Source organism: Anastrepha obliqua, chromosome 2 (genome assembly GCF_027943255.1).
Source record: "Anastrepha obliqua isolate idAnaObli1 chromosome 2, idAnaObli1_1.0, whole genome shotgun sequence".
NCBI lineage: Eukaryota > Metazoa > Arthropoda > Insecta > Diptera > Tephritidae > Anastrepha > Anastrepha obliqua.
In genome coordinates, this window is record NC_072893.1 from 108,345,309 (window position 1) to 108,363,638 (window position 18,330).

Genomic DNA, 18,330 nt, shown 5'->3' on the forward strand with positions numbered 1-18,330 from the left:
AATGAGACACGTATTTTTTTGTTCGCCCGAAAAAAATTTTTTTCAAGAGTTATCGGCAATTTTGTTTTTCGGCTCAAACTCAATTTTTTTTAATTATATAAGAAAAATTTTTTTTAAATGCCCATAACTTAGTCAAAAATGAACCGATTTTACTCAAAAATTCATTACTCAAAAACAACTCATTTTAGCTACTGGGCACTCTGCTCAATTGAAGTTTGAGATATCCTTTTGATTTGGAAAAAGTTATAAAAAACAAAAATACACTTTTTGAAATATTGAATTTCGAAAAAATCTCAATTTTTTTCTTTTTTGCTAAATAAAAAATTTTCAACTACTTTTTTGCAATTTTTTCTACATTAAGTCGCTCCTGTAAGTAATGACGATCATTTTGAACCCAGAATTATTAAAATCGGTTCATTTTTGACTAAGTTATGAGCATTTAAAAAAAAAAATTTCTTATATAATTAAAAAAAATCGAGTTTGAGCCGAAAAACAAAATTGCCGATAACTTTTGAAAAAAATTTTTTTCGGGCGAACAAAAAAATACGTGTCTCATTATTTTGACCAGAGAGCAACATATTTGAGTTACATCGAAATCGAAGAACATGACCCGAATAGCCCGGTTGAATGGAAATGGAAAGCATCAGCTATTATTTATTGATAAACAACATCGCCGTGAATTAAAAACAAATACTATTGTGGTTGAAGCATACAATCTTCACTTTGAGCGCAATTATAGTGAAAGTCGCTGGTATGAACCAGAATATATATGTTCCACGTGCTCCATATCACTAAAAAAGTGGAAATCTAGTCAGTGTTTTCAAGATCGTTTGCCATTTTCGAGCCCAATGGTTTGGCATCATCAAGTCATTCACAGACCAGAAGACTGCTACTTTTGCCAAACCAACCTCCAAGGTCAGCGCTTCAAAACACGTAACAGTATAAAGTATCCCGAAGTGCTAACTGCTACGAAACCATCTTTAAGAGAAAATGAAAACAAGCTAACTGAAGTAAAAAAAGTAGATGATTAAAGAAGCGGTGATAACAGTCCATCTATTTAATAGTTCACATAGTGATGAACCTTTTATCACAGCTGCGTTAGAATCAAAAGAGCGGCATTTTGTTTCGAATTCAGATATGAACGATTTAGTACGTGATCTAGGACTCTCATACAGACATGCTGAGGTTTTGGTATCACGATTAAAACAATGGAATCTTGTAGAAAATGATTTCAAAATAACATTAACAAGGAAAAACTCTGAGCGGACTATTTTCAATAACAAGAAATTGCGTCAATTGAAAAACGTTTCCTCGGAAAAAACAAAATACATACATATGTTGGTCGCTCAAACGCGAGACGAGCGATTCTTCTTTAAAACGACGAAGGTCGGGTAAACATTTTTAGAAAAAGTTAGGTATGTAAAATCAACAAAAAAATGTATATAAAAAACAGTATGATTGTTCTTTTTACTCCAAGTCAGAACAACTTCATCGCAATTTTCAAAGTTGACAAAAAATGAATGACCAATACATTGTACACACTGCAATACACATGATGGCCCATATTTTCTATTAACGAAAAACTAGCGTAGTTTACGCAATTTTTGTCCGATTATTGAAAATAATACATTAATTTCTTCGTTAATAAATGCACCCAAAGAATATTAACAAACATCTTTAATTTTGTTGTAAAATTATGCAATAAAAAATTGTTAAAGTTAAAAAAAGGATAAAAAAAGCACTTTCTCCAGGTTTAATCAAATAAAAATCACAACTAACTAGTTTGAATAATTACTTGTTCTACATCATTTGAAAGGTCTCACAATATCATTTTCAAAACATATAAAATATTGAAAATCGGTGAAAAAATGACTGAGATATCCGTAGATTACCGCGCAAAGTCTGAAAAAACGGTTTTTTATAAATAAATAAAAATTGGAGGGTACAACAAATATAACAAAAATATTTGTATGCATTATTCGACCATATAAACAACCTACAGTGTGTAATTTATCAGGTGTATTTTCAGTGTTGCACCGTGTTCTTAGCTTTTTTGTGAATAAATGGGATAAATTTGTAAAAATGTCAAAACTTCTTATTTTATGGCGTTGCCCTTTATGTACCCCAAAGTGTTAATGAAGTCGATTTAGCGCAAGAGAACCGAGGTTACAGGTTCAGAACATTTAATTTGCATAGCAGGAGTAGATGAAAAAAACCTCGTCTCCATGAATTCGCTGTTAAAGTTTAGAAGATTACCCTATTTAAACAGATAAATCTTCCCTTTTTTGAGCCTCAGTTTACGATGTTTACAATTCTACTTGACCTTAGGTTCCACTTTATCCGCTCACGCTAAAATTGAAAACCTAATCGACACCGCATTATTTGAAACTCAAATGCGCGAGTTTCACGAGCTCAAGTGTTTTCAAGCGTTTAGAGAATATTATGAATAGGTGCTACTTAGAAGCGCATCTATATTTTTTCAGACAGCCAGGAAGCTTCATGTGCGCTGCAGTCTCACACAACAACATCTAAACTCGTGAAACTCGAGAAACTCGAGAAATGCTTTACTGTCTTGAGAGCAAGGAACACCCTCTTGCTGGACTGGGTGCCAGGACATGAAAATCAAGGTGATAACGAAAAGGCGGACTACGTAACGAAATTAGGCGTTACAGCCTTTGCGGTAGTAGACTCCGACCATAACACAATTTCAGCTGGTCATCTACTAAACTTCTGCTCCGTTTTTACCGGAGAAGCAAACGCCGTTCTGCTGGCAACGCAGTATGCTCTCCGAACTGGTGAAAAATACGTTGTATGTACTGACAGCTTGTCCACCATTCGTTCAGTAACCAACTTACCAAAAAGCAACTTTATCATCTCAACGATCCGCAACGTTTTAGCTGGTGGAAATAATTTAATCAAAATCATGTGGGTTCCAAGCCACGTAGGAATACCTGGCAATGAAGCCGCTGATGAAAGTGCGAAAATGGCAGCAAATCAACCACTTATCGCTTTGAACGTGATTCTCAAAGAAGATGTTTTTAGGCTTTCAGAAGCAAAATTTTTCAAAGCCAAACTTTCTGAGTGGAATAATTTCCGGCATCAATACTCAGATGAGTGCCGGCATCTTAAAAAGACAGTCACCCACCTTCCCGAGGGGAATAAACTGTAACGATCTGAGAAATTTCTCCCGACTACGAATTGGTCATACAACAGCAACGCACAACCATCTCCTGAAGGGTCTTCCACCTCCACAGTGTCCATTTTGCAACAGCGATTCAATGTCGGTCATCCACTTGCTCAATAATTGTCTGCATTTCTCAACAATAAGATTCAACGTCTTCGGTTACAACACCCCTTCCGATGCCCTGAAAAGCTATGACTCCGAATCCATCAAGAACATCAACAAGTACCTTACGTTAGCTGAGCTTAGGAAGTTAATTTAGAGTTAATTGTCTAATAGCGTATAATGTAAGATATTAATACTATTTATTGTTACTCTGGTAAATTCATTAACAAGCGAGCCGAAGGTATTTACACTAGTGCTCCATTTCAATGTAAAGTAGTGGATCTCCTCTACTTTTCTTATATATAACAATAATAATAATAATAATAATTTCATGGATTAGACCGCTCTGCGGACTTATCAAAGCCAACACAAAGAAAATTGTCAACGGCATTTCGTGAGGGGCACCAAAACTAGTGGCATATGCTGATGACATAGCTATAGTAGATGAACAACACTCTCAAAACGGTACAGTAATGGACATCTCGCGCAGGGCTAGGGATAAACGCGGGAAAACGGACATGGTACTTTTTACCAGGAAGTACAAGGTCTCGGCGTGGAACCTCCCGAAGCTAGGCAACAACGAACTACTTCTCAAAGATCATGCGAGGTAGCTCGGAGTAATACTGGACAGCAAATTGCTGTGGAAGCACAACGTTGAGGAGAGGGTGAAAAAGGCCAGTAATGCTTTGTACGCATGTAAAAGAGTAAGTAAATATTGACCTTATCGCGGAAAACCTGTCAGCGAAATCCGCGAGGAGGCTAGTGGCTGCGGGGTATTCACCTGCAGAACCTTCGGTCACAGCTCAATAGGAAAGTGGAGCTCAGGTTGCACGCACTACATGACTCCGTACTTTAATTGGGAGAGAAGGTTTCGCACTACAATTGAAGAGGAGAGATGGCACAAAGGCATGAAGCCTGGCCATAGAACTTTTCACATCTATACAGACGGCTCTAAAACTTTAGACGAAGTGGGAGCGGGTATTTACTTCTCAAAATTAGGGATAAGGCAGCCAGACCACAGCAGTATTTTCCAAGCGGAAGTTTTTGCTGTGGGGAAAGCCGCAGAGCTAGCCTACACTGAATTGAATTTGAAGAGGTCGAGCCAAGGAGCACCAGGAGATTTGGTGGCTCCTAAAACACTCAGGCTAAAAAGCCCATTGTATTTAAAGCTCTGGAAAGGGGGTAGATAGTCAAGGAGGGAGGGAGAAAAGTATCAGAGAAAGAGATAGGAAAGAATAGAGACAGAGATAGAGATAGTTAGTCCTGTGAGAATTTTCCAGATTCTTTGGCGAATCTGTAAATATCCTCCAGTTTTAGAGAACGAATATCACTCATTCCCATGACATCTGAACCCAATACCCGTAGTCGCGCTCTAGCAAAGGCAGGACACTCACAGAGAAAGTGCTCAGTGCTATCCGCCTCCTCCAAGCAGGACAGGTATACCGGGTCCTCGATGATTCCAATGGTGGTCATATGCTGACCCCATGGGTTGTGTCCCGTAATGATGCCGACCATCAACCGAATGTCTTTCCTTCTAAGTTTTAGTAGAAAGTTTGACAGTTTTCTGTTCGGACTTGTCACAAAACACTTTGCAGTTCTGCAGCGTTCTAGACCGGACCATCGCTCTTTATGTAGATTGCCTACATAATCGTTGATCCAATTCTTGATTCCTGCGGGACAGATTCCGATTATTGGCTCTGGCCCCTGTGGGGGCACCGCTGATCCACGGTTGGCCAATTCGTCGGCGATTTCGTTTCCTTGAACACCGGAGTGTCCTGGAACCCATATAAGTACAAGCCTGTTTTGTCTTGCGACAGAATTAAGCTTCTTTTTACATTCTTGAACAATCTTTGAGGTTTGCTTCGCGTTCTCCAGGGCCTTCAATGCAGCCTGACTGTCACTGAAGACTCCAATCTGTTTCCCGCTCCATCTCCTCTCGATTATCCATTCGGCTACTTTTAGGATGGCAAAAACTTCTGTTTGAAAAACAGTTGCCATTCCCCCCATAGCATAGTGATACTTATAACTATCGTCTAAGTACCATCCGGCTCCAGACCCTGTTTCAGTCTTGGACCCATCGGTAAAGAAAATATCCGTCAAACCTCCCTGCATGCATTCTGGATTGCTCCATTGCGTGAGCTTTCCTTCCGAATGAAACTGTGGGTATCAGGTCATCTTTAGGTGCCAAAAACAGTGGATACTGCTCCGACAGCAACTTAAAGATTTCTCTGTGTCCCGTAGTTCCATCTTCGTGCCAGAAACCATATTTATGGAGTCTACACATTGCTTTTATTGCTTCCTGTTGTATCTTAAGATCCAGGGGGAGCAAATCAAGCATAGCATTTAGGGCATCACCAGAGGTTGTACTCATGGCACCCGTGATGCATAAACATACACTTCTTTGCAGCCTGTATAGTTCCCGGATTGTGGACTTAACCATGCTCCGTCGCCACCAGACCACAGAAGCGTAAGTGATGATTGGTCTGATAAGTGCCGTGTATATCCATAGGACCACAGCAGGTTTCAGGCCCCAAGTTTTGCCAAAGGCTCTACGGCATTGCTGAAAAATCTTCAATGCACGATTCACCTTCAGTGAAACGTGTGTCTCCCAGGTCAGCTTCTTATCCAAGATTACTCCTAGATATTTAACTTCGTTGGAAAGACCAAGTGTCACACCTTTCAGTGTTGGAAGACTGAGTCCATCCAATTTCCGTTTTCTCGTAAACAAGACTATGGTTGTTTTGTTCGGATTAACGGAAAGACCTTGTCTCATGCACCAATCATCGATTTTGTCAAGGATCCTCTGCACTTTCGTGCAAAGCCTCCTTAAGGATTTATCCGATGTTAGCGCACAGACGTCGTCCGCATATGCTTCGGCGTGAAAACCGAGTTCCTGCATCTCCACTAATAGAGAGTCTACGACGAAGCACCACAGCAGCGGAGAAAGAACACCCCCTTGGGGACATCCTTGCCGGGCCCTGACTGTGATTAGTTCGTCACCGCTTCCACCAGCGGTTAACAGCCTCTCAGAGAGCATGGAATATATCCATTTTACAATGGTTTGATTAACTCCCTGTCGTTCGGCAGAAGAACATATCGAGCCGAAAGTGGCATTATCAAAAGCCCCCTCAATGTCCACGAACACGCCCATTGTGTATTCGTCAGCTTCCAGCCCGGCTTCAATCATGCTAACAAGATCGTGTAAGGCTGATTTACATGATTTTCCACTCTGGTAAGCGTGTTAATTTCTACTAAGTGGACTTCTCGGCAATACCCCCACTCGAATATGTTTCTCCACCACTCGTTCTAGACTTTTCAACACGAACGATGTCAAACTGATTGGTCTGAAACTTTTTGCTAGGGAATAGTCATCTTTTCCTGGTTTTGGAATAAATACTACTCTTACGCGTCGCCATTGGGATGGTATATAACCAAATACAAGACAGGCCTGTCTCCTCCTTTTTTAAGCATTACTGGATATATTCCGTCAGGTCCAGGGGACTTAAAGTTCTCAAAGGAAGATAAGGAAAACCTTATCGATTCCCTTGTCACTATCCGACTAGCAATATACCAGCTGTACCTAGAGGTTCCACCGTTGCCACCGTCATTGTTCATGCCACTCTCAGCTTCAGAGAGAGTTTTACTACCCGGAAAATGGGTTTCGAGTAGAGCATTAAACGTTTCCGATTTGGAAATGGTGTATGAACCATCAGGTTTTCGAATGGAATCCAGCCTTACTGAGCGGTCTAAATGAAGGACCTTACAAAGTCTCGCTGTTTCCCTCATTTCTTCGACGTTACTGCAGAAATTTCTATAGGATTCAAGTTTGGCTTGCCGTACTTTTTTCTTATATTCTCTCTGTGTAAGTCGTTGATTGGCCCAGTCCTCTTCTGTTTTGGTCTTCAAGGCCTTATTAAGAAGTTTCCTGGACCGTACACGAAGCTTCGACAGTTCAGGGTTCCACCAAGGAACCGCTTTCCCCTGTCTGCTTTGCCTGAGTGGACACAGTTCCTCAAAGCAATTGATTAAAGTACCTTCTAATTTCTTAGTAGCATCTTCAATCATTTCTGCTGATTTGAGTTTTTTCAGGTTTGGTAACCGCTCTGTTACAAGCTCACCATACCTGTCCCAGTCCACATTTCGAGGATTCCTACCGGTCGGAATTCGATAAGACGATGATCAGAAAGAGAGTCCTCTTCCAAGACTCGCCATCGGTTGATTTGATTTCCAACTGACCTATTGGTAAGTGTTAAATCAATCACCTCTTGTCTCCTTCTGGTCACAAAAGTTGGTTTGTTACCAGTGTTTTGAATGACCAAATCGGATGACAGGATAAAATCCAGTAACTTGAGACCTCTGGGGTTGCATTTGCTGCTTCCCCACACAATGTTCTGTGAATTTGCGTCACAGCCCACTATTAGCCCCAGATTATTGGATTCTGCGTACTTGACCACTTCTCTTAGCTCCCTCGAAGGAGGTGGCTGTAAAGAGTCGTAGGGTAGGTAGGCCGAAACTATGATAGCTTCGACACTGTTCCCACTTTTCAAGTACTTTATTTTTGCAGCAACGATATCTCCAGAGCATAGCTCTTTTAACATACACTAGAACAAGAAAGAACTCAACAATTAATATATACGTGGATAGTCAAGCAGCAATAAAAGCAATAAGCTCATATTGTATTAAATCCAAAAATGTTTGACGAAGCAGAGAGGCCATAGAAAGGCTAGATGACATAGCAAAAAGTGCTGTTAGACTACCTTTTCAGCAATATACAATGAAATGGACGACCACATGAAAAGGCGAGTGGAAGCTAGGTGGACTAATCTGACCACATGCAAAACAGCAAAAGTTGTGTGTAGAACTAACGACAAAAAACTGACTCAATTCGTAGTTACGCTCTCGCCAAAGGACTGCAGAACTATCATAGGTATGCTAACAAGTCATAATCTATTGGCTGCACTTGCGTACAAGATAGGGATTGCTAACACGGACAAATGCAGGAAATGCAGCGAGAATGTTGAGGAAACTTTAGAACACCTTCTGTGCGTTTGTCCGGCATTATTAAAAACGCGACTAAGATGCCTGGGAGCCCCACTGTTTGAGGGTCTGGAGGAAGTCTCAAAAGCGGAGCTCCCAGTTCTACTTAGATTCGCCAAAAGCGCTGACATCCTACTTGATGTCTACTTTAGGTATTCATAGAGGTCGGTCTCCATCTGGTATCGCTAGGGACCAAAAGGTCTATGCGTGGCTTATTGCCAACCAGGCTAACCTAACCTAACCTAACGATAGTAATAAATCTGTTAAACTTAGAAGCGCAAATCGGAAGCAAATCGAATGCAACCGATATAGAATACCCAACATATGGCCAAATGCGTCGCCCAAAGAAACCGTTTTGAAACAGGCCCCCTATGGGAATGACTGTATTAACGAACATACGATAAGCACGAACGCGTGAGGTAAAGCCTCAAGACGAACGCAAACAGACGACAAGTGGACATCGAGTAACGATATTGAAGTTTTCCGAAACCCCATTGGTGACAAACCAATGGATGCTATCGATAGCGTATAACCCCAATACTCAAATAAGAGAGGAACCTGGACGTGGCTAAAAGGCATAAACACGGCTCCACCTTGATGAAATGCTTTTAGCAGTCACAGGGTGGAATCAGCCGAGAGAGGACGAATGTTATAGGGTTAGCAGGAGCATGCCCCACTTACCACTGGTGTGACGGCACCTTTGATGATGCCTCTGACATTTTCGATTCTAATCTCCTTTGAAAAAGAAAAAAAAGCTTGGTAGTGGAGATGAATTGTTTTAGGCAGACTGGCGACAGATACAGGCGCTTGAGTCGATCACTCACCGAAGCATCAAATAGAAAATAAGACAATAGTTTGTGGACTATGTTTATGGGACTATTGCAAATTTTCCTATATTTCATTTCCTCCAGACCACTGGAACCTTCCAGTGGAAGGAGTGGATACTATCGATCTCGTAAAACCTCGATACACCCACAAGAATGTCGTGTGGACGTAGAAAACAATAGACATAAACACGGCTCCAACTTGAAGAAATGTTGAAGCGCTTCCAGGGTGAAAATCAGCTGAGGAGAAGCGATGTTATAGTGTTAGTGCGAGCATATTCCACATACCACTGCTGTGACGGCACCTCTGATGATTTGTTTGACATTTGAACATTTTTGATGTTAACCTCCTTACCAAAAAAGGGATTGCCGAAACTGTGTACGCCTTTCAGCCCAGCTTAAACTCCTTGTAACAGCTTGCAACTGTAGAATATGGAAGAGCAGGGTGTTCCAATGTTTTCGCTATGTGGGCATGGAATGCTTTCATAGACATGTTTTTTTAAGGCAGTGGTATCTAATGACGTAATTTTTTTTCATTAATTTTCTTCATTCATCGACTGGCTTATTTTTAATTGAATTCGTCTTCCAGAAATGTTGGCATATTTATATAATTATTTTACATATTACTAAACAGGCTGTGCGCTAGGGAAAACCACTTTCTTAGATAGCTTGACTAATTAGAAATACTCGCTTATTATTGATTTTAGATTGCCACTTGCACAAATATGCATTTCATACCTTCGTTTTTTTTATTTTTTATTACTTACCTTGACTACCGACATAAAATAGTAGGCACAGTATGCTAAAAGTCCAAAGCTTAGCACGTGCCAGCTGGATATATTCGACGAATAGACGTAGAGGGTATTCAACATTTTGCTCCGTTTAGGGTAAACAATGAAACAGAAATATTCAAGCTGGGTATTGGGGAAGACTTAATATGAGAAAGGCGAAATTGTTAAAGGAACAACCTGTAATGAGATAAAAATATTATTCTTATTTTATAAACAGTTAATGGGGAATACCATGTAATAATGAATTTGAAAATTTTAAAGAAACAGATTAAGAATAATGTAAATAATTTTAAAAGAAGAGTCACCTAAACTTAAAAATATGTGAGCTTGGTAACACAGACCAAACTTAAGCACTAACTGAGAAAACTCTTACTTTAAGTCAATATGTGGAGATGGAGCGGGAAACAGATTGGAGTCTTTAGCTCCGGAGAAAGCAAAGCAATCCTCAAAGATTGATGAAGAATGTAAGAAGAAATTAAATTCTGTTGCAAGAAAGAATAAGCTTAAGGGGTTAGGTGGGTTTCAAAATTTCAAAAAATCGATTTATTTTTTTTTGTCTTATTAAATAGTATAATATGTTTAAAATATTCTCCTAAAATTTCAAATTGATCCGAGTAAAATTCTACGAGATAGACCCTTCAGAAGTTCCGCCCATCAGGCCATGTCAGTGCAGCGTTTCGTTTTTAAACGCGTTTATCTCAAAACTCGATTTTTTAAGTCGGTGGACACGATTTCTCGAAAAGTTATGAAGCGATTTTGTTCAAATTTTGCACACATCTTTGGAATAACATTATCTCGTGCTTGAACGAAGGAATTTTTTTTTTTCCATTCCAAGTAATTTTTCAAGGGCATGAAGGGTGAAAATTCTACTCAAAATAAGGGTTTTTTGTTTTCAACGCCGCCAAAAATGTAATTTTGGTTTTTTTTTTCCTTCGTCCAAGCACGAGTTTGAAACATCTACTTTGTTTTTGAATTTCAGATGAATCTGTCATGAGTTATCCTGACTACGCCGAGAGAACTTTTTTTTGAGGGGTCATAGGAGACGACGTGTCCACGCCTTAATTTTCAAAATTTTTCAATGAAAATTTCACAAACTACTTATAAAATATGTATCTTTTATGTGTTAAATTGATGGAATGAAATATTCTGTTGATTAAATAAAAAAAATTCATAAAAATGTACCTATTTTGAGCTTTTGAAACCCACCTAACCCCTTAAGAGGTGAATTTTCATTGTTCTCAAAAAATATTTATTTATTCATCAATTTTTATTTTATCCCATTCAAAGTAGTCCCCCTCAGATATAATACACTTCTGCCAGCGTTTTTTCCAATCCTCGAAGCAGTTCTGATATGCAGTTTTTGTTATGTCCTTGAGGTCTTTCAGCGATTCGGTTTTTATCTCCTCAATCGTCGCAAAACGCCGTCCTTTCATGGGTGTGTTCAATCGTGGGAACAGAAAAAAGTCGCAGGAGGCCAAATCTGGTGAATAGGGTGGCTGGAGCATGATAACAGTGTTGTTTTAAGTCGAACAATCTCTCACAACCAAACTCGAGTGAGCAAGTGCATTATTATGATGCAAATCCATGCATTTTTTTTCCACAATTCCGTGCGTTTTTTTCGTATTGCTTCACGCAAACGGCGCATAATTTCAAAGGAATACTGCCAGATGCCACCAATACAAATGCTACCATACTAACTGGCTTTGTCGCCGACAATGGAAAGTCGCACAAATAAAAATTATCCCAAATCCCGGAAAAAGTGCTGAGGAAGTGGAATCTTATAGCCCCATCAGCTTTTTTTGCCCATTGTCTCTAAAGTAAAGAATGATTGATGCCCATATTCGAACACCGAAAAATAATCCCACATCACCAATTCGGCTTCAGAAAGGCGCACGGTAACATGGAACAGGTACACAGCCTCGTAAATAGTATTCACAAAGCTTTTGAGCAGAAGAAATATTGCACAGCCGCATTTCTCGATATATTCCAAGCCATTGAACGCGTTTGGCATGACGGATTGCTATGCAAAATACAGTCTACCCATAAATTATTACAGTTTTATCGAGTCCTACGTCAAAGACGGGCATTTCTTTGTTAAGCAAAATGAAGAACACTCTACGCTATGTGAAAGTTTAGCTGGTGTACCCCAAGGCAATATAATGGGACCAATCCTATACCTGCTCTACACCTACGATTACCAGTCACTGGTGGCATCGCTGTTCTCGCAATTGACTCTAACCCCTAGAAGGTTTCATTTAAACTATAAAAAGGCTTTGCAGTGTTCAAACCCCTCCAGACGGAGTTTTAAAAATTTTTTTGACATGAATCGATATGAAAAAATAGGCATTTCTGAAAAAGCCTGTTTGACAAATTTTTATCCTTGACTTCCGTTGTGTTGTAATCTCGAGTTAATCCACATAAAAATGTCATTTTAATTAGATTATACAAATCTGTATTGCTAACAGTCCCGCAAAATATTTCATTTCGATCAATATATAATACAATATAATATTTATTGAATTGTTTTCTAGTATTGCTCCCAATCATAATATACCTTCTGCTCATATATGAAGAAGACGGTATCAATAAAACGGTCCGCGGATGACATATGGCAAAAATAAATTTTTTGTTTTTTGGTAGGACTGTTGTAGGACTTACATGGCAAATTTCAGCGTGATATGTCACATAGTTTGTTTTCTGTGCTACTGTAAACAAGTCAAGCTCGAGTGTGTTCTTCGAATTTAACGATGGAAATTCAAGTTGAACAAAGAATTTGTTTGAAATTTTGTTATTCCAACAAAATTTCGGCTTTAGACGCCTTAAAAATGTTGCAGACAACATATGGGGACTCTGCTCTATCACGTGCACGTGTTTTCCAGTGATACAAATCGTTCAAAGAGGGCCGTACATCAACCCAAAAAACCACGCCAAAATCGCTCAAAAATTATGATTATGCTGACTGTTTTTTTCGATTACGAAGGTGTGGTGCACTTGGAGTTCCTTCCGCAAGGCCGATCGGTTAACGCTGAATATTATTTAGACGTTTTAAAGCGTTTGCGCGAGAACATTCGTCTTAAGAGGAAGGAATTGTGGGACAACAAGTCATGGTTCTTGCATCACGATAATGCACCAGCTCACACATCACGTCTTGTTCGCGATTATTTGAACAAAAATAATGTTAATATCGTTCCGCAAGCACCGTATTCGCCTGATATGGCTCCATGTAACTTTTTTGTGTTTCCCAAGCTCAAGTTGCCGCTCCGTGGAAAACATTTTGAGGCAATTGAAGTCATAAAAGAGAATTCGAAGAACACACTCGAGCTTGACTTGTTTACAGTAGCACAGAAAACAAACTATGTGACATATCACGCTGAAATTTGCCATGTAAGCTTACAACAGTCCTACCAAAAAACGAAAAATTTATTTTTGCCATATGTCATCCGCGGACCGTTTTATTGATACCGTATCCTTTATATTTGAGCAGAAGTTACGTATGTACAGGGTCCGCCATATAACTTTACGGAATTAAAAATGCTATAAAAAAGAAACTACTCAATATTTTTCCTAACAGTTTTTTTATTTTGAAGTATAATCCTTCCGGTTAATGATGGAACACAACTTCATTCATATGGCTGCCTCGCCTAGCCATGCACCGTCCCATACGTCTTCAGTACATCAATTGTTGCTGGTTTATTGGCATAGCACTGGTCTTTGACCGCACCCCAAAGATTATAATCCAACGGCGTCAAATCGCAGCTCCGAGGCGGCCAAACGATATCAGAATTTCGGCTGATAATGCGATCTTCGAAGACAGTGCGCAAAAGATTGATTGTAGAATTCGCTGTGTGGCAAGTAGCGCCATCTTGTTGGAACCAAATGCTACCAATATCCTCCTCTTCAATTTCTCGGAACGAAAATTCATTCAACATGGCCCGGTAACGCTCTCCATTGACGGTTACGGCCACTCCTCGCTCATTTTCGAAGAACAATGGACCAATGATGCCTCTCGACCAAAATCCGCACCAAACAGTGACTCGTTGTGAATGCATCGGCTTTTCTTTGAGTGCGTGCGGGTTTTCTGAGCCCCAAATAAGCAACCCAGTTTCTCTTACTTTTTTCGCAAAGTAACGCACATACGCTTCATTCGGTGCTTTTCTTCTTCCCATTGCCGTTTGGGAGGTTGAATTAGTTTTAAAGGTGACACACAGATGGCGCTATTTATCACTTTATCGCGTTGGCAATACTGAATATATATTCATGACAAAGCCTCATCCCTAGGCTTTGTTTATCAGTATCTGTCATTTCGCTGAAGTATAAACAACGCAGTGTTTTCGTGCTCCGAGTATGTCAACTTTCGTGCCGTCGAAACGCAATTTGCGGGAAGCTTTGCTTTTCTGCTTCAGTTTGAAAAAAAATACAGCCCAAGCCCGTGAATTGCTGCAGGAGGCCTACCCAGACTATACTCCGTCGATTTCAACATGTGAGTACTGGTTTCGACGATTCAAAAGTGGTGATTTTCACACCGAAGACAAGGAGCGTCTTGGCCAGCCCAAAAAGTTCGAGGACGCGGAATTGGGGGAATTGGTAAACGAGGACTCGTGCCAAACCCAAGAAGAGCTTGCTGAATCATTGGGCGTTGATAAATCAACCGTTTGCAAGCGTCTAAAAGCGATGGGAATGATCCAAAAGCAAGGACATAGGGTCCCGTACGAGTTGAAGCTGCGCGACGTCGAACGGCGATTTTTTACGTGCGAATTGCTGATCGAGCGACAAAATCGGAAGGGTTTTTTGCATCGGGTGGTGACTGGCGACGAAAAATGAATCCACTACGATAACCCAAAACGCAAAAAATCATGGGGTTTGCCCGGCCACGCATCAACGTCGACGGCCAAGCAGAATATTCACGGCAAGAAAATCATGCTCTGCATTTGGTGGGATCAGGTCGGCGTCGTATACTTTGAGCTGCTCCAACCGGGCAAAACAATCACGGGGGATCGTTACCGACTGCAATTGATGCGTTTAAGCCGGGTATTGAAAGAAAAACGGCCGGAAACGGTAAAAAGGCACGACAAGGTTATTTTGCAACATGACAACGCTCGGCCGCATGTTGCTCAACCTGTCAAAAAATACCTTGGAACGCTTGGCTGGGAAGTGTTACCCCACCCGCCGTATAGTCCAGACATAGCTCCCTCTGATTATCATTTGTTCCGGCATATGAGTCTCGATTTGACGGACCAGCGGTTCTCCTCGTACGAGGCTACCAAAATATGGGTTGAGTCATGGATAGCCAAGCAGCGGCCAGAATTTTGGAGAAACGGCATCCGGAAATTGCCCGAAAGATGGGCGAAAGTTGTAGCTAGCGATGGCCAATACTTCGAATAAAATATTTTGTACCGTTTTTTCACAATAAAGCCCCAAATCTTCGAAAAAAACCTTTAAAACTAATTCAACCTCCAATAATTACTTTAAGAAATGACACAATGTAACGCTTATTGTAACATTTTTTGAAAACCCCCTCCTAAATCTGAGGGTCTGCGCACGGTCCTGCCTACGGCATAATACTCAGTGTCTTTCAGGCTGAACTGAGGGCAATAATGAAAGCCGCGACACTGGTACAGTGTAATGCAATATCTGGAAATGATATCTACATTTTCACTGATAGCCAAGCGGTGATAAAATCCTTCACAAAACAATCCATAACTTCCAAGGTAGCCATGAAATGCCGCACATTGATTAACGAGATGGCTGGGTCATTTCGCTTATGGATAATATGGGTTCCTGGCCATCGCGACATTGAGGGTAACTGCAGAGCCGATGAACGAACGAGACTCGGCACCAAATTGACCGATGAGTACACAGATAATGACGTGGCATACCCTTACAAACATGTAAGCTTCTTATCCTTGAGGAAATTATAAGAGTAGCGAATGAAAGAGGCGTAATGAAACCACCTGCAGCAGTGCACGACAATTATGGCCGACTTTCAATGCTAAACGCGCAGCATCACAATACGCTTTGAGCCTGAGTGTGTCCCACAGTACAACCGCTTCAACATAACCTAACCATTACTGAATTTTAAAAAACTGATGGCAATAAATAAATGGATTAAAAAAAAAATAATATAATAATAACAGATAACACTGTGCGACAGTGATTTTATACTTTTATGGAGACCTAGTACAACTTGTAGGTATAGTAAAACTAAGAAAAATGGTATAGGAGAAATTTCCAATACACCCCCAAAATCTCGTTTTATGGCCATAAAACCGTTATTCAGTAGGTTGATGTGAAGAATCACTCCTAACTTCGCCAATTTCCATCCGATTTCGAATTTGTTTTTTTAGTTCGAAAGAACAAAAACAAGCCTTTTTGACAGTGTGTTGACAATTTTTCTGAAATAACAACTGCCGAGACTGTAGACGAAAGTATTTGGAATTTTTTTATTTTTTCAACTTTGACATAATTTTTACGATATTATCCGATACTGAGGATTTTTTTAGTACACTACTGTTATAGAAAATTTAATTTTGCGTCGATACTCCAATAAATATTACGGATCTATAATAACGCATCAAAACACGTCCTTATTCCCATTTAGCTACATACCAAATTAGTAAAAAAAAAATAAAATCTTTAAACTCACACAACTCTATTAATTTTAATTCAATTACATTCAAATATAGCTCATTCGACGCAAAATTAAATTTACTTTAACAGTAGGTAGGTAGGTAGGTAAGATGGCAAGAGTACCCCAGGTACACTACAAGTAGCACTTACGTGCCGTTTTGATACCATAAAGTGGACCACTACCTGTGAAAGGATTAAGGTAGGAGATAAGCCCGTCTACAGCCATCCAGTGCTGTTGATGTAGCGGAGGAGAGAAAAGGGATCTAGGCTGGAGAATTTCATCAAGTCATCCCCAAAGGGGACGCCGAGGAATCTCAAACGCCTAGCCGCCAAGGCCGGACATCTGCAGAGAAAGTGCTCCACAGTCTCTTTCTCTGCAGGATCCCCACAGCTTCTGCAATGGGGGTTGTACGGAATTCCAAGCTTCTCCGCGTGAGTGCCGATCACCCAGTGGCCAGTGATCAACGCAATGAGTTTGGAAATTGAATGGCGGGGGGTTCCCATCACCTCAAGCGTTCTGTTTATATCGTATTGAGGCCATAGTGCTTTTGAAATGGCACACGATGAGACAGACCTCCATCTGTCTTGCGCCTTTCTTAGAAAGAAGTTGTGTAGTTTCCCTTTAACGACGGCCAAGGGGATGCCGATGTCTGAGAAGAGGGCAGCTGGACTTGGTTCTGCCGCCCCCTTCCTGGCAAGCTCATCGGCAATTTCATTTCCCTCTATATTCCTGTGCCCAGGAACCCAGATGAGGGAAATGTTTTCTGCACGTTCGAGGCGTTTGAGTTCCTCCTTGCAGGAGTTCACGAGAAGAGAGCTGCAATTCGGCGACGACAGTGCCTTGATTGCAGCTTGGCTATCGGAAAAAATTTTAATGTCTCCCTCCCAGCAGCGATCCCGAAGCACCTTTAACAGTAGTGTACTAAAAAAAAATCCTCAGTATCGGATAATATCGTAAAAATTATGTCAAAGTTGAAAAAATAGAGAAAAAATAAAAAAAAATCCAAATACTTCCGCCTACAGTCTCGTCAGTTGTCATTTCAGAAAAATTGTCAACACACTGTCAAAAAGGCTTGTTTTTGTTCTTTCGAACTAAAAAAACAAATTCGAAATCGGATGGAAATTGGCGAAGTTAGGAGTGATTCTTCACATCAACCTACTGAATAACGGTTTTATGGCCATAAAATGAGATTTTGGGGGTGTATTGGAAATTTCTCCTATACCATTTTGTTTAGTTTTTCTATAGCCATAAGTTGTGCTAGGTCTCCATAAAAGTATATTTAATTTTTTTTTTTTTGTCACACAGTGTAATTATGTTACCAGAAAAAGACATTGATGCGCTGACCGTATTATTTTCCCAACACTGTAGAGTGATTATTTATTTAAATTCAATTTTCCTTGATTTCATATTAAAACGTCAAAATTTGCATGCTTTGAAGTCAACAAATCTGAACGTTCAAAAGAAGAATAACGTTTTTATTATCCAAGCAGATGAATATGTCAGGCAGTAGCTTAAGTCCACAAACAATCACAAAAATGGTAATTCATCTTATAAAATATTGGATCTCACTATTTTCATTCATTTCTGCGGGGCACACATTTAAACACATTGCAAGTTAATTTTAAGTAAAAACACATTTTTGAACATTTTTGAACATTTTCTGAATGAAATGTAAAAACACAATTCATATATGTATTTTGCCTGTATCCAATTTAGAATTTAACCCTCTAGCTCTTGCGCCTAGTAGCAAACGGTTCTTCTACC

At 40.1% G+C, this 18,330-nt stretch overlaps 1 protein-coding gene across 4 annotated transcripts in view; it reads right to left on the reverse strand.

The window, feature by feature from the left end:
• LOC129238847 (phospholipase ABHD3-like) overlaps positions 1–18,330 on the reverse strand; it is a 43,051-nt gene that overhangs the window by 24,146 nt on the left and 575 nt on the right. For 3 of the 4 annotated variants that reach the window (XM_054874062.1, XM_054874059.1, XM_054874061.1), the window contains exon 2: positions 9,915–10,115. In XM_054874062.1, coding sequence (XP_054730037.1) covers positions 9,915–10,019 — 105 coding nt within the window. In that variant the 5' untranslated portion in view covers positions 10,020–10,115. Of the gene's footprint in view, positions 1–9,914; positions 10,116–18,135; positions 18,200–18,330 lie in introns of those variants that run through there. The other variant, XM_054874063.1, reaches the window with a different exon arrangement.